General features: G+C 33.7%; 2 protein-coding genes across 2 annotated transcripts; one reads left to right on the forward strand and one right to left on the reverse strand.

Moving 5' to 3' along the window:
* The first annotated feature begins 3,890 nt into the window (after window positions 1-3,890).
* On the forward strand, window positions 3,891-8,108 carry LOC144566216 (potassium channel KOR2-like). Its single transcript, XM_078316171.1, has 12 exons — window positions 3,891-4,171; window positions 5,038-5,259; window positions 5,370-5,433; window positions 5,513-5,852; window positions 5,931-6,226; window positions 6,315-6,395; window positions 6,480-6,578; window positions 6,698-6,919; window positions 7,017-7,205; window positions 7,326-7,410; window positions 7,529-7,823; window positions 7,902-8,108. The coding sequence occupies exons 1-12, from the start codon at window positions 3,969-3,971 to the stop codon at window positions 8,005-8,007; spliced, it is 2,202 nt and encodes a 733-aa protein (XP_078172297.1). The 5' UTR covers window positions 3,891-3,968; the 3' UTR covers window positions 8,008-8,108.
* Window positions 8,109-8,379: 271 nt separating this feature from the next.
* Window positions 8,380-12,434, reverse strand: LOC144566217 (PHD finger protein ALFIN-LIKE 8-like). Its single transcript, XM_078316172.1, has 4 exons — window positions 12,154-12,434; window positions 12,012-12,044; window positions 10,125-10,353; window positions 8,380-9,180 (listed from the first exon to the last, which is right to left on the reverse strand). Exons 1-4 carry the CDS (start codon window positions 12,251-12,253, stop codon window positions 8,736-8,738), a joined length of 807 nt encoding a protein of 268 aa, XP_078172298.1. The 5' UTR covers window positions 12,254-12,434; the 3' UTR covers window positions 8,380-8,735.
* Between the last annotated feature and the right edge of the window lie 11,588 nt (window positions 12,435-24,022).

A 24,022-nucleotide genomic window follows, 5' to 3' on the forward strand; every position in this document is an offset into this window, starting at 1 on the left:
TAAACTCCAAAAGTGGGGCCCCCTGCTCTAAAGGAAACAATTAATATTTAATTAAGAGTTGAATTGAGTTTACTTGAAGCTTTGTTAATTGTTGTTGAAATTGAAAATTTCTTTTTCCCCTTCATTGAACCGTGTGCGTAAAAGTCAAAATAATGTCTAGTCTTTAAAATATATAGGTGTGATCTTCTATGGCCATGAACTCAGTGGCGTTATCTGTAATATAAATCAAAGTCTGGATATTATTATTGAGCTTGTGATTTAATTAATTTTTTTTCTTTTTGCATAGTTCGCTTTTATTAATGCCCATATATAGTTTTGTCAAAAGAAAATTAATCAAATCTTTATAAACCAATTGATTCAATAAATGACAACAAGATTTATATCTCATATATAGGACATACATACAGCATATCTGATATGGCAATTAGTGGTATATATTACATGCACATCATCACTATAACGAGTATATGCGCAATTACGTACGCTTAAAATGGTATTCTAAGTTACCTGAATGCTCTAGCTCTACCTTTGCCAACTTGTATTATACAAAACCTTAATTTAGGTATTTCTATTTCCTAATATTTCTGAAAAAAAAAATACAGTACTATGGATGGTGAAGGACCTATATAATATTTATTATTTCATATTAAAATTTTGCAAATAAAAGCCAGTAATTAGGTGCTAAAAAAGTTCGACGCTGCTGCGCTCCTCTCCCGTTGTGCAAATTAAATTCGTCATAGCCCTGACAAATTTGGTGCATTGATGCAGATCCGACGGTCCAAAATAAGATATATTTCCTTTTCTTCTGATTTGTAAGGTGTTCGTTCATTACTTTTAACCGTTATAAACCACTAATAAAGTTGTGATGATCGTAATGTTCAGTGAAAATACAAAATTATTGTGGCCATGGATGCAAAAATGGCCAACCATATCTTTCTTCTATTGTAACCAGTGGTTCCAACAGCTCGATCAACCGTACTCTCCTTGAAATGAATGCTCATTTTCTAAGAAAAAACATTAATCCTTTTAAAAAAACCTTTAGCCTTGCACTTAATACCATAAGAAGCATTGTGACACAATCTTATTTGAATGGTTTCCAATTATCAATTTTTATGAAAGAAAGACGACACATATTCAATTTCCGTAAAAGACGTTTAAAAGTTGGAACTAAGAAAGCACTTATTCCAAAATAGAAAATTGTTAAGCTTGTAAATAAAGTATTTGATTACTTATTGATTTTGTATGTATAGTTTGTATTATTTGTATATATACATCCATTAAATTAGGAAAATAATGAAATTAAGAAAATGATACAAGCTCAAAAAGATCATAGAATAGACTTTTTTTTTCCTAGTAAGTGCACTATATATGTTGAACATTATGGAAACACAGAAATGAAATAGTGTACTTTCAATCAGCTATATAATGTTAAAACAGCTAGATCTCTTATACTATTAATAATCTCTCTAATTTCATATTGGACGGGACACACAAGCAAGAAGGTCAAAGAGGCAACTGCTTGCTGCCAGAAGTCTTCTTCTTCTTTTTTTCTTTTTTCTTTTTCTTTTTTTGAGAAACATGGTAGGCAATGTTTTAATATTCGGTTTATATGTGGTATGTGGAAAGCCACCACATACCGCATATGAGGTATGCGACCACATATGCAGATTTTTATACGGATTTATATATGCAAATTTTAAATGAGAATTTATATATATATAAACAAGTATACGGTAATTAATATGTGGTATAAACAACTCTTAATATACTCTAAACTGGTATTTTTATCACTGTTAATATACTCTAAACCGGTAATATGTGATATAAACCACTATTAATATACTCTAAACCGTTATTTTTATCACTATTAATATACTCTAAACCGGTAATATGCTCTAAACCACATATTCAGACCGAATATAGATTTTATATTCCAATTGCGACCGAATAGGAATATTCGACCAAATATTCCGCCGAATAGACCGAATATTACTACACATAATTACCAAGGGTTCATTGATGCAATTCCCTTGAGGATGCGGAATCCGAAAGATTCTCAACTAGTGGTGTATCAGGGAGAAGGAGACACAAGGGCTAATTGACGCAGACTCAGCATTAATTTTGTTTTAGGGATAAGCTCAATTGTGGTTTAGTATTAGTAAGTAGTAACTATATATAGCATTAATTTTGTTTTAGGGATAAGCTCAATTGTGGTTTAGTATTAGTAAGTAGTAACTATATATAGCTAGCTGTTGGCACCAATTGTCATGTTGTGTTGGTAGTTAATTTTGTTGACATTTTGATACCCGGGCTATCAATTAGAATGCATGATGTGTAAGAAGGTTAGAGTTAGCACCAGAAAGTGCTTAGCAATCAATAGAGGGCAGTAGATGAACAGTGATGTTTGCTAACTAAACTCTGTGTTTCAATTAAATGAAACGAGCTACTAAGCCTTTTAATAAAAAAAAAAAAAAAATGATACAAGTATAATGAAATAAAAGAATGGCGCTAACATGCTCAACTAAAAAGTAGGTATGGTATATATGTGTCTACCCCAACTACAAGTATAAATACAACAAACAAGCTCAATAAAGAATTAGTATGGTGTGAATGGTATGTACCAAATAAATTTAGGTATGATCCACTATTTGTAATTTTAATTTCATATATATATATGCATGTTTGCCTATCATGCATGCGCATGTAAGCATATAATGTAAAGTGGGGATGTGATGACCCACAATGGCACAAATTGATAGAACGGACTCAGATACGCCTCCAACAACTTATTTCATACGGTAGTGGCCATTATTTCCCCATTGTCTTCTTTTGCTAGCAACCATAAAAAAGTTTTAGAACGTTATAAAAAAGAATGGAGTTTTTAATTTTTTTTTTTTTTGGTATGTTGTAGAAATGCCCTTGAATTCATTTATTTTGTCTAAGAAGGACATTTCTGCAATAAACATAATAATTATGGAAATTTTCATGTATACCCTTCAAAAAGCTTCAAAATCATGTATTCTCTCTTCTAATATTTATAATAGAGTGAGTCTATGGTACTATTTTGTATCTGAGTCTATGGTACTATTTTTGAAATTTTTTTACTATTTTTTTAGATATTTAGAAAATCACTTGATCTAAAAATTTTGCACCATCCAAAAACAGTTATTTTCAATAAATCTAAAAAAAATAGTAAAAAAAATTTCAAAAAATGTAAAATTTGGTCTCCAAACACATATTAATATGGAGAACAAGATGAACGGTTCAGATCGACCGTTAGAATTTGAAAACTCGAATATAGAGCCGTAGCACGGTGCCAAATCGTAATATGCATAGTACCATAGACTCACTCTTTATAATATTATATTAACCTTCCTAAATTTAGAAAACTCACAATTTTACCTAATTTATTGTCTTTTTATTAAAATCATTTTATGATTTCTTAAAAAATTGAAAAACATGTAGCACTTGTAAGAAAAAATATTCAGTTTTCTAATTTGTCAATTTGCGAGAAAGAATGATTTATTTCTTTATTTGTGGGACATATACAGTGATATTTAGGCATATGTTTGTGGGTGAATCACAAGTAAATAAATCATTTGTCCTCACAAACTAGTCAATTAAAAGACTGAAATTTTTTCTTACACATACTGCATTTTCTAAAAATAATAATAAATGGTAATATGGAAACTTTATAAATTTAAAATGAGTTTTAATGGAAAAGACAATAATAAGTTGGATACTATGTGAGTTTTTGAAATCAGGATGGGTGAATATGATCTAGAAGGAGAAATACATATGTAATTTCAAGATTTTGAAGGGTACACATGAAATTCCCCTAATAATTATATATAAGTAGCAATGATTCTTGTGCTTTTGCCACTGAAACACGAGAGATACTTCACTGATAGCTGCTATCAGTTTTTCAAAAAAAAGAAACACGAGAGATACCAGAGAGAGAAAGAGAGATGGGGGAGGAGATAAGAGAGGAATTTGAGTTGCAAGAAGTGGAAGATAGCTTGCATGGATCGGTGGGAAGTCGGTTGTCTCTGTTTTCAAAGGAGTTTGGATTTGACAAAGAGGGTTCATGGGAGAATGAAAATAATGTACCGAAAGTTCCCAAAGGACGTTGGAGCAGAGGCGTTATTATACTTATACATCCCAATGGAAGGTAATTAAATTAGGAATAGAATGTAAAGGACTAACTATGAAACATTGTGCCAGGTAACTCTTCTATGTCATGAGGTCCAGAAAAATATGGTAAGATATATTTATCAGTCGGAAATGACATGCCTTACCTTGATTTTGAAATTATTTTTTATATTTTTTGGTGAAAAACATGTCAAATAAATGATCTGTTTAGTACTTAAAACAATTATTCTAACATTGGCAGAAACATGAAGTTCAGTTAGTTATGTATTAATCTTTTTAGTTATTTAATAAGAGAATGAAAAGTAACTAAAGAACAGAGATTCCTCTAGATTTTTATTATAGCAGTCAGGAGATGTACACCTTTTACACATGGACAGAGCTGTTAACAAAACATGACTGATAAGTACAATTTGAGGTCTAGGCTAAGGTGCTTTATGAAATTTGAAGTAGGGAGCAGGTGTACTTTGCATAAATATCTTCATTTTCAAAGTTCAAATAGTTAATTCAAACCGCTCAACATGTTCTTTGAAAATGTACTTGGAGACCAAATTTTCCATCTTTAGAATTATTTTTTTAGATAAGTGGTTTGCTGTGATAAAGTTCACAGTATACTTGGGCACAACATGGGTAGCCAAAAAACAAAGTTTGTTACAACTTACAAGATACTACTGGAAGGAAATTGCAAACCTGGCCTCATTCTCTGAATATTCTATAGAATTCAGCATAAAAAGAATCTGAAAATGGTTACTGTAAAAGCAACTTTCTCACTTCTGGCAGTATAGTTGTTATTTATTCTTCTTTTGACATTTTCAGGTAATAAACTTTTTCCTGAGTATAAAACAAGGATTAAAAAAAACACTTTTCCTTTGTTTGCTAAAAATACAGAAACTATAAGGTGTGGATGAACGTAATGTTTCTGTGGTCCATATATTCCACCTTCTTCACACCTCTAGAATTCGGCTTCTTTCGAGGCTTACCAGAACAGCTGGTGCAACTTGAGTGCGTGCAACTCATTTTCCTGGTTGATGTTATCCTGAATTTTTTTGTTGCGTATAGAGATGCTCACACTTACAGGATGGTCTATGACAGGAAATGCATTGCGCTAAGGTGATACACATATACACACACTTATAATAATGATGAATATTTTGGTGTATGCTAATTTTCACGAGTGATTAAATTAACAGGTTTTAATGTTTTATTGTATGTGATAAAAGGTACTTGAAGGGAAGCTTTGCACTTGACATTCTTGGTTGCATGCCTTGGGATGTCATGTATAAGGTAAATCAACAAAATTAAAATAATATAATTTTGTGACATTCAAAATTTCAAATGTAACTCATGAAACTCTGATAATTAGATGACCGGACGAATGGAAATAATTCGGTACTTCTTGTGGCTTCGTTTATACCGAGCTCGGAAAATCATGAAATTCTTTCAAAAAATGGAGAAGGATATACGTATAAATTACCTTTTTACGAGGATTGTGAAGCTAATTACGGTAGAATTGTACTGTACTCATACCGCTGCATGTATTTTCTACTACTTGGCAACAACAGTACCACCGGCACAAGAGGGGTATACATGGATTGGAAGCCTCACTTTGGGAGATTTCAAGTATATTAATTTTAGAGAGATTGATTTCATGAGGCGGTATATAACATCTCTATATTTTTCCATTGTCACCATGGCTTCCGTAGGTAAATATAACTTCCTTTTTTTTACAAATAATTCTTTTCACCAACCGGAAATATAACAGTATATAATTTAAATTGCAGGTTATGGTGACATACATGCGGTCAATACAAGAGAGATGGTGTTCATCATGATCTTTATATCATTTGACATGGTTTTGAGTGCATATTTAATTGGAAACATGACTGCAATAATTGTTAAAGGTTCGCAAACAGAGAGATTTAGAGATAAAATGACTGATCTGATCAAGTACATGAACCGAAATCAGCTCGGGAAGGAAATTAGATCACAAATAAAAGACCATCTAAAATTGCAGTATGAAAGCAGCTGTGCTAAGCATAGCATGCTTGAGGATATACCAATTGCCATTCGATCTAAGGTATATAAAAAAATTGGCACCAGATTTTGTGCTCCTAGAGATAGACCAGTAAATTTACCAAGAAATATTCTTATTCTTCTTTTAACAGGTATCACAGACATTGTATATGGATGTGGTTCAAAAGGTGCCACTATTCAAAGGATGTTCAGAGGAGTTCCTAAATCAGCTTGTAAGATACAATATTGTTGCAAATTAAACTCCTAATTAAGTTTTCTTTCCCTTCTATATATTGCTCAAGGTTTGAAATATACAGGTGATAAAATTAAACGAGGAATTCTTCGTACCGGGAGAAATAATTCTAGAGCAAGGGCATGTTGTCGATCAAATATATATCGTCTATCATGGGTTTCTGGTATGTTAATCGAGTTTAAACCCATATTATTGTTCTATAAAAAAAATATATGTTAAATTTTATTTATGTTTATGTTCAACTTACTTAAAAAAATTATATAATTCCTATACCATTTATAGGAGGCAATACAAATTGACAAAAGTGGGTTGGATGAACAAATCACAGAACTGGTACCATACAATGTATTTGGGGATGTGGCAGTGCTATGCAACATACCGCAACCATACACTGTCAGAGTTTCTGAAGTATGCCAGCTTTTGCGAATTGACAAACAGTCTTTTAACAGCATCCTGCAATTGTACTTCAAAGATAGCCATCGGATATTGAGCAATCTCCTCAAGGTATACATCAATATTCCTAATAACAATTTAAGATTATGACAAAGGAAATAAGAACATGCAAATAATGAAGACATTTTGGTAAATACTTAAATTGAAGGCGAAGGAAACTGATATAAGGATCAAGCAACTGGAGTCAGATATCACATATCTAATTGCAAAACAAGAAAGAGAACTAATTTTGACGGTAAACAATGCGGCATATCATGGAGACCTCCATCATTTGAAAGGGTTGATTAATGCTGGTGCTGATCCAACCAAACCCGACTATGATGGTAGAACTGCCTTGGTTCGTCCATTTATCTTTACAAATCTTAAAAATTTCTTAATAATTTGTGAAAATCACTTACCATGGTTTTTCTTTTCACAGTGTAATTTTGATGTTTGATCTCCTTTTTTTTTTAATTAGCACGTGGCGACATGCAAAGGATACGAAGAGATTGTCAAGTTCCTGATACAACGAGGCACACGTGTCAATTATGTCAACTGTGTAGGTATGAAAATGCCAATTAAAATAGTAAATTTTATCCTTTATATAGTGACGACACCAATTTAGAGCATAAACTCTTGGTTGTGCTAACAACGCATAATAATCTCACTTGAGCGATACAGATAGTTTTGGAAATACACCATTGCTGGAAGCTGTGAAATTTGGTCATGACAGAATAGCCAAAATTCTCGTTGCCAATGGGGCAATTTTGTCCTTAGAGCAGGCTGGGAATTACCTATGCAAGGTTGTCACAGAGAGCAAGCTTGAAATGCTAAGAAGATTGCTTGAATTTGGTGTTGATCCCAATTCAAAAAATTATGACCTAAGAACACCCCTTCATGTTGCCGCAGCTGAGGGGTTGCACCTTGTCGCATCCGTACTGATAGAATTCGGAGCAGATGTTCTATCAAAAGATAGGTAAAGCATTTTTTTTTTCTAATATTGCAAAAACTGGAAAAGGAGCTCAAAAGTTAACTGAATGTATCGTTTTTTTAGGTGGGGAAATACTCCCTTGGATGAAGCAAAAAGGTGTGGTAGCAAACCACTGCTTGAAATTTTGGAGAAGGCTAGACAAGGACATCTTACTGTAACTAGAAATTAACATAAATAAGAATTACACAATCAGCAAACCCCAGTCCCTCAGAATTGCCATATTTCATAATTTCCTCCATAATCAATTTATTTAATGGACATTTGTTCTTATTTCTTGTTATTTCATAAAGTTTCTCAGCATATCCCATAATCAGAAGTTCAATAACACAAGATTTTTATTTTCGGCCAATTATCTGGCCATGACAGTGACAACAGAAGCAACAATGGCCAACATACATCACAATTTCTCAATCCTAACCTGCCAACAAATATACAATGTAAAACAGAGACTATATAGTCAATCAAAATCCAATCTCAATCAATTAGACCTGTCATCGTCAAAGTAAAGTGTTTCCTTCCATAAGGGCCTCCACAATAAATATTTGATTTCTGCATAATATTTGATTGTCACGAGTAACTGCAGTTGCATGCTCTAAACTTGGTAGTATATCTTCTTGTCTATTAAAAGTAGTTGTACTTTATGTAACTAAAATGTCGCCAACTTGGCCACATCATAACAAGAAGGAAACTACACAACAGGAAAACCATTAAATTGAACACAAAAATAAAAGCATCCATCTGTCATCAGCACAAGATAGCATTATACCAATATTAGACAAGACTATTTTTTGTGAAGCTGCGGACTCATCCTTCAAAGTCAACTTAACTAAAAGAAAAAAGAAAATTATAGAGAGGGAAATAAAACATGAGGCCTACCAACACACCTTTAATTCAAGGTCAAGCTCTAGCACGTTTAGTAGAGCATCCCGGGCATTTGTAGTGCTTGATGTGCTCTGCACGTGCAGGGGTGATACGCACACACTTTCCATGGAACCAGCGCTCACACGCATCACAGCAGATCCAGAACTCGTCAGTGCCGTAGTTGTCCCCGCAGGCCCCGCATAGGGTGCTCCCGGCTTGCCCCTCCTCTCCTCCCTCTTCTTCTTCTCCCCCTCCTGCTTCCCCTCTGTCCATATGCTCTTCATCTTCTTCCTCCTCATGTGTTGGAGGCGGGGCCCGTAGTGGTCCCTTTGGTGTGTTACCAGCTTTCGGAGCAGATCTGTTGACCTTGCTGCTACCATTAGAAGTTCTTTCCTTGTGGTTTTTTTTATCGTCTGTGCCGACTCCAGCCATTAGTTCATATATTGTTGGGAGCTCGTTTATCATGATGAAGAGCTTCTTCCTATAAAATAAACATCAATTTTAGAAATTCTACCAAGGTTTTCATTTTAGAAAACAAAACAAAAAAAATGGTAAGAGAAGGTCTAGACACTAAAATGAAACATTAAACAACTTAAACATAAAATCTGATGTGCAATAACAAACTAGAATGTAACGGCACTTGAAATGATTCTTTGCAAGGACACTCCAAATCCAGATAATTCTAATTGAATCACATAAGTTGCAAATATGCTAAAAACAAACTGCTTCAGAAATATAATATGAAATATACAATAAATTATTGCAAATGGCACCAATAATGTACTGGTAGTGTCTAATAGTGTATAATGATCAATGCATGTACAATAATGTCATAGTACACATACAACACCGATACATGAGAATGTATTGACACCATAGCTGTCTTGATCAATACAATCAGTCAGGTACTGGTATATACAAAACCAAATATTCTAGTACTGATCATAGTCAAACGCACTATAACATTCTTTCGTAGTTGATATGCTAAAGTTATACTTCATACATTTGCTCAAACACCACTATGGTTTTTGGTACAGTAGTCGTGATGCAGGTACTTGTACATTTTTCACGAGTACACAAGATACTTACAGCACTACAGGTAAAGAAAATCCAAGAAAAGTATTTGAATGAGCAACTATAACCTTTTCTTCTGATATTTTTCCAAGCTTTGCAAAGTTACCTCTCTTTTCTTCTTAATTTGAACAGATACTAAAGCTAAAACAGCAAATATTGTGTGTACCTTTTATAGCAAATGACAAAGGAAGTACCACAAAACACAACTTCCTACTTTCTAAATGAATTTGCAAACTACTTGTGCATTTTAGGCGTAATACACGATAATTCTTGTTTTAAAGTAGTTAAAGTTGCTATATTGACATTTTGCAGGGTGCTAAATGTCATATTACCCATACAAATAATTAATACCTGGATTCCTTGTCAAAACCGGAACGGGCCCCAAAATAAAAAGAGACAGCAAGCAGCCATGCATCACTGTGAACTGCAACAAGTGCCAACCAATCGTTCCGTTTCATGCCATCACGTGCAAAATTTATGCCTAGTGCCGGCTCGGGCAGCTCGGGCGGGACCTCCTCAGCTGGCAGATCCACCTGCCAATTCCCGTCTGGGCGCCCGTAAAGACACAAGTTGTCTTTCTCTGCAATTTCAGAGACATACAGATTGAACAGAATTAGCAATAATTGCATAGCTGTTTGAGAGGAGAATAAGAAAGGGACTTCTGACATGATATTTGATTCTGGGTACACATTTAAATTAAAAAAGAGGACTTCATATCAAATAACTTCCATTTTTGTGTGAGTATGATTTGTGAGTGGGTGGAAATGAGAAGGCGTGTAATAACTGAATATAGCAGACAATACTCAAACAAACTACTTTGTGAAAAAGCAAAATGGAGAGTCAGCAAGTAATTTTAACAATGCTTTAACTTATATTTTCCAATGCTCTGACTTGTAATTTCTGATGCTCTAGCTTATAATTCTAATTACCAATCATAATTCAAGAAAGGGGGGTCCACCCCACCCCCCGGTACAATATGGGTCCGCCCCTATCTACTTCCCAATGCGCTCAACTCATGCAGTGGAGCATATGCTTATTTTTGGTTTTCACAGCAGTTATGCTAATGTTGCAACAAACCAAGGTTGTGGTTCCCTTCATCGATCACAATATCAGAAAGGCAGAAACTAACCAACTAAGCCACTTGAGTAGTTTTAGCCATGGTGGGAACCCGCTTATCCAAATATATCAATTTTTGTGATAAGAGGTCCTGTTTGTGTCAATTGAGGCTGGAGATGGTATTGGCAAGTTCATGTGAGCGAGACAAATGTAACAGTTAGACATATTGAGTCGATGTGAGGCCAAAAGGTGGATTAATCTGATGAAATCTAGATGGTGGGGTTTCCTAGCGGGGTCAACTGAGGCCAGCTGGAGTTGTTTCTGCAAGTTTGTGCATAGGAGACAAGCACAGGAATAGCAAATCGACTCAAGATATGGTCTCGACGACATTCATTGAGCAAACTCTGAGGTGGCATGGCACTAAAAGACATGGTCCAGGTTGACAACAGTTGCACCTTTTGTTGTGATTGCAGTCATTCAAACGGCCCCTTGCTTTATAGATTATTAAAATTATTATTGTGCCGAAGAAACAAGCCTTTGAAAAGTAGTTTTAGGCAATACTAAATTTGATGATTGAATAGTAAAGTAGTTGATATATAAGTATATATCAGGAATATTACTAATTAAAGTATGGTATCTTTTGACACACACAGAGACAAACACTGAGAAAGAGAAGTTGCTTAATATTATCCCAAATATAGCTACATTTTGTAAATTAGTAGAGCATGCACTAATGCCATGAAGTAATGAAAATGATGGAGTATAATTTCAGACAAGACAAAAGAAATTCCTAACTAAAATAGTTTAACATAATTGCAGCCTCCTTCTTTATTTCTAATTGTACCATAACTGTTTTGAGAGGTGGACGAAAAATTATATCTAACAGGGTCAACAGAAATAAACAACATAAATTTAAATAAAAGTCAAGGTTCTTACTTGTTGTCGATTTCACAATCACACATAACCGAAAAAACATAGAAGAAGACAGATAAATTCAGATGAATTCAAATCACAGTCAATTAACAAAGAAAACATGCACGAATTCAAAGTTCCTGGAGTTAAAAAAAAAATTCGAAGATACTCAAAGAGTAGAACACATATAAAACCCAAAGCGTCATGCATTCCTACTCAACCCATTCAATTTTTGTTATAAAAAGAGAGGAAAAAAGATTCAGACTTTACCTGGATCGCATTCCTGGAAAAACTTCTCCACATCTGCACCGCCAAAAAGAAACACAAAGTACAAGGCATAAGTCACCAAATCCAAAAATAAACAGAACAATTACCACAAAAACACTAAGAAAAAAGAGAGAGATTTACGAACCCGTAGTAAGGGCTTTTAGAATTCCAGTCCTTCGCGCTTTAAAATCCTTAAAGATATCCTCCGGTGATCCGCTGCCGTACCTCGAGCCACCTGCGTCCATCTCTAGACAGAGCTTCTCTCCGCCGAGTAAATTAGGGATTATCTAGGGTTAATGCTAGTACTAGGGTTTTACGAAGTAAGCGAGTTGATGCACCAGCAATCCAGGAATTTAGGAGACCGCTTTGAAAGAAGTAGAAAACGAGACTGGCAACGAAGGTTGCGAGGGGTGGGAGATGGGTTTCTTACTTCTTCTTTTTTTTTCTTTTTTGGGGGTTTATCTGCGGAGACCATATCCTCTGAGGTAACAGAATATTTCTCAGTTTATATATGTACCGTTAGATCAGAATTCGAGCCAATCCGGTCGGAGGTGGGCATTGCCCGAGATCCTTTAATATTCGTATGAATTCTGATCGGACGATCTGGATCTAAAGAAAATTATTCTATTACCTTAGGTGATGTGAATTCTTATCTTCGTCCTTTTTCTTCTTTTGGTTTGGGTTGGATTTATTTCAAGATTGACCGGATAATAAGCGGTCGGTTAGGTAACTAATTGGGTCCGATTCGGATAGAGAGGGCAATCAGTTGTTGGGTTCAACTTGGGTCTGATCCAATAATTTGAGAAATTATTTTAACAGAGCAAATTTGAACATCATGCAGTGCACGCTCTCCATTATCAGAACAGTGCTGCATATGGTTTGTGTGCTGATGAAGTTAAAACTGCTCTGTTAAAATCTTTACCCAATAATTTGACTTCAGATTGATGTTGTCTCGATGTCACAGTTCGTTTTTTTTGTCGAGTTTCTGATCATCCTATTTTTGATTTATTTTAGGATTTCAGATTATCTAAATCCAATTGGTCAGGTCGAGTCAAATAAGATTTTGGATCATTCAATTTCAGAGGCTCGAATTATTTGTTAAGTCGTATCAAGGTTTGAGTTGTCCAGCTTTAAATTATTTTTAAGTTTCGAAATTGAGCCGAATTTTGGTAGGTCAAGTTCGATCATTTTGAATTCCCGTTGTTTTTTAATGTTGATATTTGAGTAATTCGGATATGTGTCGGACTCTATATCATCTTGGGGTAATGATATTAACAGAGTAGTTTTAGCATCATGCAGCTCAAAAACTACAGAGAATGTGTATCATTTGTGCGCTGCATAATGTCAAAACAGCTCTGTTAAAATATTTACCCATCGTTTTGGTTAGTGGGGTATACCGAATCTGATTATATCGGGTTGGAAAAAAATTTCAAGTCCGGCTCATAAACCCGTCAAATTAATCAAATTTTTTCAAGCGAGTTTTGCGGGGATTATACGGGTTAAAGTTTTAATTAAACGCTTTAGAATAGATAGTTTGTTATTTTAGTTTTATATTATACGAATTAATAATGTTACAACTATAAAAAAAGGGCTAAATGTGCAACAATAGCTGAGCATTGATAAAATGGATAGCACTGACTAAAATTTTAATACGACTTAGTATTATAGACTACATAACAACTTATAATATTCATAAATAAAATAAACAAAAATAATGTGATAGCAATGACTGAATATTTTAAGTTCAACTTTTACTCTGCGTCTCTCAATTCTCTTCAAAAACTTGAATTTTAGTAAGAACTTGGGCCTAAACAAACATATATCTGTCATTGAATATTGATATTTATTTCCGAGTAATTCAATTTATTGTGTTTATTAATAGTTAAAAATGTAAATATTTACAAAATACTTTATACAATTAAAAACGGATGTTTGAATTAACGCGGCTTTTTAAGGCCAAATTTACAAATTCAATTCGAACAAACATATTAAATAAAGTACAAATTTGTATCCAAATTCATACAGAGGCGAATATATATTGTAACATTAGGGTCAGTTGACCTCTATTTTAATATATATATATATAGAGAGAGAGTAAGGCTATCATACATTGCAATGTATAGTTATTTTTGTGCATTGGACTATAAATCACCAGATTCAAAGTCCAAATGACCGATCTAAACCGTTCATCTTGTTCTTCATATTAATATGTGCTTGGAGACCAAATTTTATATTTTTTGGAATTTTTTACTATTTATTAAACCACTTTGAAAATCGCTGATCCAACGGTGCATTTTGATTTTACTGTTACCGTTGGATCAGTGATTTTCAAAGTGGCTTAATAAATAGTAAAAAAAAAAATCAAAAAATGTAAATTTTGATCTCCAAGCACATATTAATATGGAGAACAAGATGAACGGTTTGGATCGATCATTTGGACTTTGAATCCGGTGATTTATAGTCCAATGCACAAAAATACATACATTGCAATGTATGGTATACTTACTCTATATATATGTGTGTGTGTGATTTTATATAAAATTTAAACTAAAATGTCGTAATATTATAAAATTGACATACATTCTCTATAGAAAATTTTTATATGACTAACTCTCATATTTATTTAATCCTACCGTTTGAAAGTCTACTTCGTCTATAGGGGTGAGTAAATCGTTCATAACTCGTGAGCCGCTCATAACTCGCTCATTAAAAGCTCACCTAAACTCGCTCATTTATCCGCTCATTTAAACTCGCTCATTAACAACTCGCTCATTTACTTAATGAGCGAGCATGAGCATGACCCAACTCGCTCATAACTCGCTCATTAAGAATTTGCCACATCTAATCCCTGTCACATTTAATCCTATGTAATTATGTGTAACATCAACCTTGCCTCATTAAAATTGATAGATAGTGAGCATAGTTTCATATTTAATCATGTGTAATATAGTGAGCACAATGTAACATTTAATCATGTGTAATATACTAATATTCATAGTTTCATATTCATTTTTTTTTGTAAATCGGCAGAATCAAAACCTTCGCCTAAAGCCCAAAACAAATAATAGTCATAACAATTCATTTAAATGAATTATGACAATTGGTTGAATTTTGTTATGATGACTTTTAACAAATTTTGTTATGCGTGGGCATACTATATAATTTTGTTTTGAGTCATAAGTCATAACTCGTGAGCCGCTCATAACTCGCTCATTAAAAGTTCGCTCATTTACAACTCGCTCATTTATCCGCTCATTTAAACTCGCTCATTAACAACTCGCTCATTTACTTAATGAGCGAGCATGAGCATACCCTAACTCGCTCATGCTCGCTCATTAATCACCTCGTCTATATACAATTCTAGTTTCGATTCAGCTCAAATTTGAATTTTTATAAGAGAAACAAATAATCACAGCTTTACAAGGATCATCTATTTGACTATTTCACATGTGTGACATTGCAAAGAAAAGGCAACATTTTGAATCTTATTATTTAATCGAGTGAGCACGCTACGTAGGAAGCTATAGAGTTACCGCCGCATGCATACTTTCGCAAAAAACAGATAAACGGGCGAGAATTTGATCGGACAGTAGAGAAGCTTCCTGTTGCCCAGAAGATTGCGATCAACAGCCTAGATTGCACGCTGGGGCCCGCCATGTGCAGCGCCACTTATCTCCTCTTATCCATTGTCACATTACGCTTTTGTGCCACCGGAGATGGTTGTGATGCGCCGAGTTCATCGGGTTTCTATGCATCTACAGATTTAGGGGTTCTAATTTTATTAATTAGTTATGGACATGATATAATAACATCGTGATACATAGTTAAGATTTAAGAAAGAACATTATCTTGTATTTATTGCAATTGCATTTTAAATTTAAATCTCTCTTATATTCAATAAGAAATTAGTTTATTGTCCAAAAAACTTTGGACAAATTTTATTCACTGCAGATTCAAATCGTTGGATATGCGTTGATATTCTAATTTTTTTAGAAGCTATAAATAAAAAAATACCAAACTAATTTGATTGGTTTTGTTTTTTTACAAAAAAAACATAAAAAATTGAAATGACATTTCGGTCCGAATTTTTTTTGTACCGAATTATTATTTCGTCCGTGATAGTTTCACAAGTTTTCAGACAACAACCACACAATTTTTCTCCAAAATCTGTGAAACTACCTAGGACCGAAATGATAATTCGTACGTAAAAAAAAAAAAAACCTTCAGACCGAAATGCCACTGTACCAATTAGATAATTGGTACAAGTTAGTTTGGTAATTTTTTTTTATTTATGGTTTCTAAAAGAAAAGCTTGATATTCATACGTACCATTGTACCAATTAGAATTTAATAAATTCAAAATTAAACAACTTTCCATTTTGACACCTATTAGATAATTTCGATTCGATTTTACATAATATTTTTTTTCCAAAACTTTTATTTTAACAAAAATAAAAAAACCCACCCATTAAAGAATTCAACGTCTTTATTATTTTAGACATTACATTTAGAGCGTGCCGTAACGGAGTGTCATTTTTCCCACACTTTTACATTCATGTGCCCTCCACAACGACCTCGGGTCTCGGGATTAATATTTATTTAGAACGATTAGAAAAAGGAAACAAACAAACAAACAAGGCCATAAATTCGAAAATTGGTATTTGATAATATTTCATTTTCGCGCCAATAAAAATGATGGTCCATTATCAGAAAAAAAAAAATGGATGGTCTACATTCTACAAACCGTAGTTTATTTTATTTTTATTTTTCTATTCCCAGACAAGACAACTAGACAAGGCTTGGTTGCGCTATAATTACTTCACCTTCTGCTTTTTAAGTTTGCTTGACGGTTTTTGAGACGTAATTTCAAATGATTACCAGCTTTATCTTATTTTCTTTTTCGAAATTAGACACGTGATAAAGGTTTGTTTTTCTTAAAATATTAAAATAATCGGACTGATTCTGCTAATTATCATTTTGATTCTCTTTCCGAAGCCCTAAATAATCACCTCTCATAAGAAAAAAAATAAAATCCGCCAGAAATGCAGAAGACAATCATATTTGAGGTTGAGGGATTTAACCTCACACCCTCACTTTACGGTTTGAGATTAAATCTTATCGTTTTGAGATTCGAGCTAGTGCAGAATGACAATATTATTGAGCTTTGAGATTCGTGCCAACTTAAAAAAAAAGTGGTCCACATCCATTAATTGTAAAATATTTCCTTGTACAGTATTGGAGAGGATATGAATTCATGTTTGAGATTATCCTTCTTGTACATTTAGGCCATGTTGGGCTACAGTAAACATTTTAATGTTCATGTGAGAAAAAAAAATTTACTCAGAGTAAAATTTTTTTTGCCACATGAATAGTAAAAATGAGTTCAAAAATTTTACAATCTCATTCCTATATCTATTCCCCTCCGTCAGCCGAATAGAACCTTAGAAAATACAGTACAAACATTGTGCATCGTTCCACATGATTTTAAAATAAAATTAATGTAGTTGTACATTAAATTTTATATTTTTATTAAATATGTTTACTATCTTTTTGATGTACTGATTTTCTACCTATTTAAAAAAGTAGTAAAAGTATTCTAAAAATAATGTAAAATTTTATGTATAAGAACATTTTTATATATTGACATACATAATGGTTGAGACTTGAGATTGATGGTTTGAACTTTCAAAATAAAAATATTGATCTATTATTCAGACCAATATGTGCAGGATGAAAACGGAGCGAATAGTAGTAAAATTATATCCATATTCTTTTTTAATTTTCTAGATACGGAATCAAATCAGACATTAGACGAATATATATAGGAACATATAGGAACATAGATGAAATCAGATATTTAGTAAAAGATAAAAATATTATTAAAAAATATTAAAGTACATAATACTTATTTAATTATAATAGTCAATAACATAATTTGTTCATAATATATATATAGAGGATGGCTAAGCTCAAATCGTTTGTTTCTGGACTCAGGAACAAACGATTCAGTTCTCTGATTTCCGAAGTTCAAATGGCCAATCCAAACCATTAGATGTTTAATCTATATTAAAATGTGCTTGGAGACAAAATTTTATATTTTTTGGAATTTTTTTACTATTTATTAAAAGGGTTTGAAAGTCGCTGTTTTTTTATGGTGCATAATTTTAACTGAATCGTTTGTTCCTGAGTCCAAGAACAAACGATTTGAGCTTAGCCATCCTCTCTCTCTCTCTCTCTCTCTCTCTCTCTATATATATATATATATAGGGTCCGGCTAATTTGCTGCTGGCAGCATTTTAGCCGGAGGTGCTGCTGGGTTTTTTTTTTTTATTTTGTGATGTCCAAAAAACAAATCCAAACCGTTAGATGTTTAATCTATATTATAATCTACTTGGAGACCAAATTTCACATTTTTTGGAATTTTTTTACTATTTATTAAGCTGGTTTGAAAACTACTAATTTCAGTAAATTTCTGCAGCATTGAAATCAGCGGTTTTCAAACCAGCTTAATAAATAGTAAAAAAATTCCAAAAAAATATAAAATTTGGTCTCCAAGTAGATTATAGTATAGATTAAATATCTAACGGTTTGGATTTGTTGTTTGGACATCTAACGGTTTGGATTTGTTGTTAGCCACTACCTATATATAGTTATATATATCTATAGAGAGAGAGACTAATGTACATTCGTGTGCATATGGTTCGATATACATACGGTCCAATTATTTGAATTTTTAAAGAAAAAAAAACTTTAGTCCAGTTTCAGGTTCACAATTTGCATTTTACTAGCAACATCAAATATATATAATATATTTTCTACGTACATGAAATACAATATTTTCGAACATTAATTCTATTTTTTTTATCAAAACACACAACTTACCTAAACATATATACACCGCAATTTGTCAATATATATAATTAAATTAAATTGTGTGGAGAGTGGAGACCCATATATTTATTTCTTTTATTAAATCATATTTTAAGTCGTATTAAAAAAACATACGTAAATTAAGGAACAGATGAAGTAATTTTATTGTTTTTCTTTTATTTTATTTTTGTTTCTTCGTAAACTTTTAAAAAAAAATTATGCTTCTAATGAAACAGTAGCTGTTTTCAGCAAATCTGAACCATAAAAAAAATGATGCGGGCCCTGAATCCTGAAACTGAACATAAAAAAACTTTTAGAAATATAACAGTAGCTGTTTTCAACAAATTTGGACCATAAAAAAACAACGATTTACAATAAATCTAAAAAAAATAGTAAAAAAATTTCAAAAAAATGTAGAATTCGGTCTCCAAACACATATTAATACGGTGAACAAGATGAACGGTTCGGATCGACCGTTAAGATTTTGAAAAGTCAAATATTGAGCTGTTGCACGGAGGCCATGTATGCTACGCGTAGCATGCTAGCATATTCCTATATATATATATATATATATAGAGAGAGAGAGAGAGAGAGAGAGAGAGATGAGCTACGGTGAGTTGCGAAGTAAAGCGACTATTTTACTTCATGCTCATATTTTGAGATTTTAAAGTTCAAAACGTCGATCCGAACCGTTCATCTTGTTCTCCATATTGAAATGTGCTTGGAGACCAAATTTTACATTTTTTTGAATTTTTTTACTATTTATTAAGCAATTTTGAAAGTCACTGATCTGATGGTCCAGAAAATTTTACTGTTTTTCACTGTTCAAAGCAAAACAGCAATTTTCAAAAATGCTTAATAAATAGTAAAAAATTCCAAAAAATGTAAAATTTGGTCTCCAAGCACATTTCAATATGGATTAAACATCTGACGGTTCGGATTAGTTGTTTGGACTTTCAAAATAAAAATATGACGTGAAGTAGAAACGCGTTTTACTTCGTAGCTCACCGTAGCCCATCTCTCTCTCTATATATATAGAGAGAGAGAGAGAGAGACAGAGAGAGAGTAAGGCTTCCATGCTTTGCAAATTAAAATGGGTGTTTTAATTTGCGCTCATATCTTTAGTTTCAAAGTTCAAAACGTTGATCCGAACCGTTCAAGTTAATATCCATATTAAATTGTGCTTAGAGTATGCAAATTATGTGCCAATCCTTCATGTTCTATGCATCTCAATTTTAAATTCCTAATTGTTAAGCAATTGTGGTGAATTCTTGTGAATGCCTTATGTTCTGTACCAAATTATGCCGATGTACTGTTGCATAGGATTTGCATTTCATTTAAGATACTTATCAAAACTTATGAATGCCTTATGTTCTGCAAGTAAAAAATTACATCATTAATATATATCCTAGTGCCAACATGAAATGCATCTCTTATCAAAACTGCTCCTAAGACAGGCGTACCATTATCATTGCCTTGTACAAGTTGAGACACACATCTCCATACGAACCAAGATACATTCTAACAAATTTTCAAGAAGTCGAAGTCTCTATTCACGAGATTAAAACATAGCATCAAGTTTCAATAATCAAATTAGCAACCGTATCATGATACCAAAATGAGCAATCAAATTAAACAATGTCTCTTCCCTCCATCAGTGCTAAATCTAAATAACAAAATAATATAGTCCAAACAAAATGACATAGTCTATCACTACTTAAAAAATTGAACCTTTCCATAGTGCTCCTTTGTTTTTACTGTTCTCGTGTTATATGTGCCTATGTTCTCCCAAAAAAAATATATAATAAATAAACCACATCGATACTAATCCTTAATCAAAAACGGACACAAAAGAAGAAAAAAGATGCTTCAAACAGTAACAGTAAAAACAAGTAACAGTTAAAAAAAAGTAAAAACATATTTATCCTATGCCCTTTTTATTCATGCAATTGCTAATAATTAAGCACCATAAAGTATATTAAAACAAAACACAAAATCATAAAAAAAACATCTAATTAACTTAAACAGTAACCATTACATAAAAAGTTCATAATGAGATAGCAATGGACGCCTCCAATCATGCCTAGATATCTGATGTCTTCAATAACGAATAATGGCAGAAATTTGTTTCTATAGAGAACCTTACCATTTATGCTTTGACAGCTTGCTTTCTGTTTTCTATTGTATGATGTACGCCTATATTAAGGTATGTAATAATCTTCTTCTTCAATATAAAAAAATCCTTGAATAAAAACCTAAATACAAAAATCATTTATCATTAGTTTTATGGTATCAGAGCAGAAATGACCACCGCCCCTGTGAATACATCCACAACACCACAGACAACTCCCATAATTCCCTTTAATTATCCCATTTCTACAAAGCTTAATCATACCAATTATCTAACCTGAAAATCGCAAATTCAACCCATTATTCAAGGGTTCAATCTCACCCAGTTCTTAGAAAAATCCTTGAATAAAAACCTAAATACAAAAATCATTTATCATTAGTTTTATGGTATCAGAGCAGAAATGACCACCGCCCCTGTGAATACATCCACAACACCACAGACAACTCTCATAATTTCCTTTAATTATCCCATTTCTACAAAGCTTAATCATACCAATTATCTAACCTGAAAATCGCAAATTCAACCCATTATTCAAGGGTTCAATCTCACCCAGTTCTTAGAAGCACCGCCACCTGACAAGCAAATCCAAAACAATGCCGGTGTAATGATTGACAACCCGATTTTTCAGCCCTGGAATATGCAGGACTAATTACTCTTAGCCTAGATTCGATCATCTTTGATAGAGGCAATCCAAGGACAAGTTTCCTCGTGCTCTACCACTCGCGAACTTTAGGACTCTCTCAAACAAACCTACTCGGCCACCTCAAGAGCACGCCTTACTGACCTGCGCCGTCAAATTCAGGCCACCACCAAGGGTTCTTCATCCTGCACCGAATACCTTCAGACAATACGCTGTCTTGCCGACGAACTCGCATTCATCGGACATCCATATTATGATGAGGACCTTGTAATGGCGGTTCTCAATGGACTCGGACCGGAGTATGACTCTTTTGTGATTTATGTAACTACGGCAGGCCGGCACGCTCCCTTCACTTTTGTCGATCTTCATAGTCATCTCCTTAGCCATGAATCAAGGATTAAAGGTTAGATTTCTAATACAAATAGTTCCCTTTCCTCACCAAATAACCCTTCTAGCTTTGCTGTTGGATCCAAACCCAACTACCAAAATCGATCTAATAACCAATATCAGAACTGACCCAATAACCAATACCAATCCAAACCCACTAATTCCAATTCCTATCAAAACTGAACCAATGCCCAATATAACCCCAGACCTGCTAATCCCACTGGTTTTCAACAACAGCGACCTAAACAAAATTACCAAATTGCTCCTACTCAACCTCACTTAAATCAACAACATCGCCCCAAAACCAATTATCAAAACAACTCAAAACCCCAGTGCCAAATTTGCACCAAATTCGGTCATATAGCCAAGGAATGCTATTAGAGGTTTGAAGTCGATCCCTCTTACCAAGGCCGACCACAATCCAACTTTCAAGCATATGTTGCTAATCCCTCATCTTCTACTGATACCTCTGCCAATTGGGTGCTCGATTCGGGCGCTACCAATCATGTCACCAATGACCTAAATAATTTATCTTCATTATTTAATTATGAAGGCTATGATACTCTCCAAATTGGTAATGGTATGGGCTTGCCAATTTCACACATCGGTTCTTCTTAACTACTAATTTCTTCTCATTCTATTTCTCTCACAAATATTCTACATGTTCATAATTTCTCTATGAACCTCCTTAGCATCACTCAACTCTTACATGATAATCCTCAACTAATCCTTAAATTTTCTTCTTCTTCTTCTTGTTTTTTCAAGGATCACCTCACCAAGACCACAATCCTTCAAGTCCTATGTACTAATGGTCTCTTCTCATTTTCTCCACCTCGCTTCATTCAATCACAAGCTCTTCTAGGTGTCCGTGCTTCGGCCGACACATGGCATAATAGCTTCGGCCATCCCTCTTCATCCACCACTCTACATTTACTTAAAAAAACAAATTTACCTTGTTTCTCAAATAAATTAAGTACTTGCCATGACTATTTTTTGGCCAAGTCTTATGAATTACCTTTTAGTTCTTCTTTTTCTTCTACTACTCCTTTAGAACTTGTTCACTCGGACGTTTGGGATCCTTCCCCTATTACTTCATTTAATGTTTATCGCTTTTATGTGATATTTGTTGATGATTTCACACGTTTTACTTGGATTTACTTCATCAAACACAAAAGTGAAGTGCCCCATTTATTCTCCATTTTTAAAGCTCAAACCGAAAACTTGCTTTCTACAACCATCAAAACCCTTTGCATCAACAGAGGAACCGAATACCTACCAATTACCAAACAATTTTCTTATATCATACACCAAACTACTTGCCCTTATACACCCCAACAAAAATGACTTGCCGAACGAAAACATCGCCATATCATAGAACTAACCCTAACCATTATGTCTCACGCATCATTACCATCACAATTTTGGGATGAAATTTGCTCAAGTGTTGTATACCTTATTAATCATCTTCCCTCACCCTCTAATTCGGCCAAAGTCCCTTATACCGAAATTTTTCACTCCCAGCCCGATTATTTCTTGTTACGAATTCTCGGTTGCCAATGCTTTCCATCTACTCGCCCTTACAACTCAAATAAACTTAAAAATCGATCCCTCCCTTGCCTATTTCTTGGTTATGTAACAACACAAAAAGGATATAGATGCTTACATGTACCCACTAACAAATTATATATATCCCGTCATGTTAACTTTGATGAAAATTGCGTTCCATTTAAAGCCAAATCAGCCTCTACTTGTCCTGCGCCTAACCCTGACTCTCCAGCCGAACCACCTTTCCATTTATTTACCCCACCCAATCCTATCCCTCTACAGCAACTGGTCCATATCTCACCAGCCCAAAACCCGAACAGCCAAGGCCCATTTTCTCCACCTACTCGAGCCCAAATACTCGAAATTCCCCAAAATAATTCCCACTCCATTTGGCCTACACCCTCTCCAGCCGAGACCACCACTAATTTTTCAAATAATATTT

This window comes from Carex rostrata, chromosome 15 (genome assembly GCF_964058835.1).
Source record: "Carex rostrata chromosome 15, lpCarRost1.2, whole genome shotgun sequence".
NCBI lineage: Eukaryota > Viridiplantae > Streptophyta > Magnoliopsida > Poales > Cyperaceae > Carex > Carex rostrata.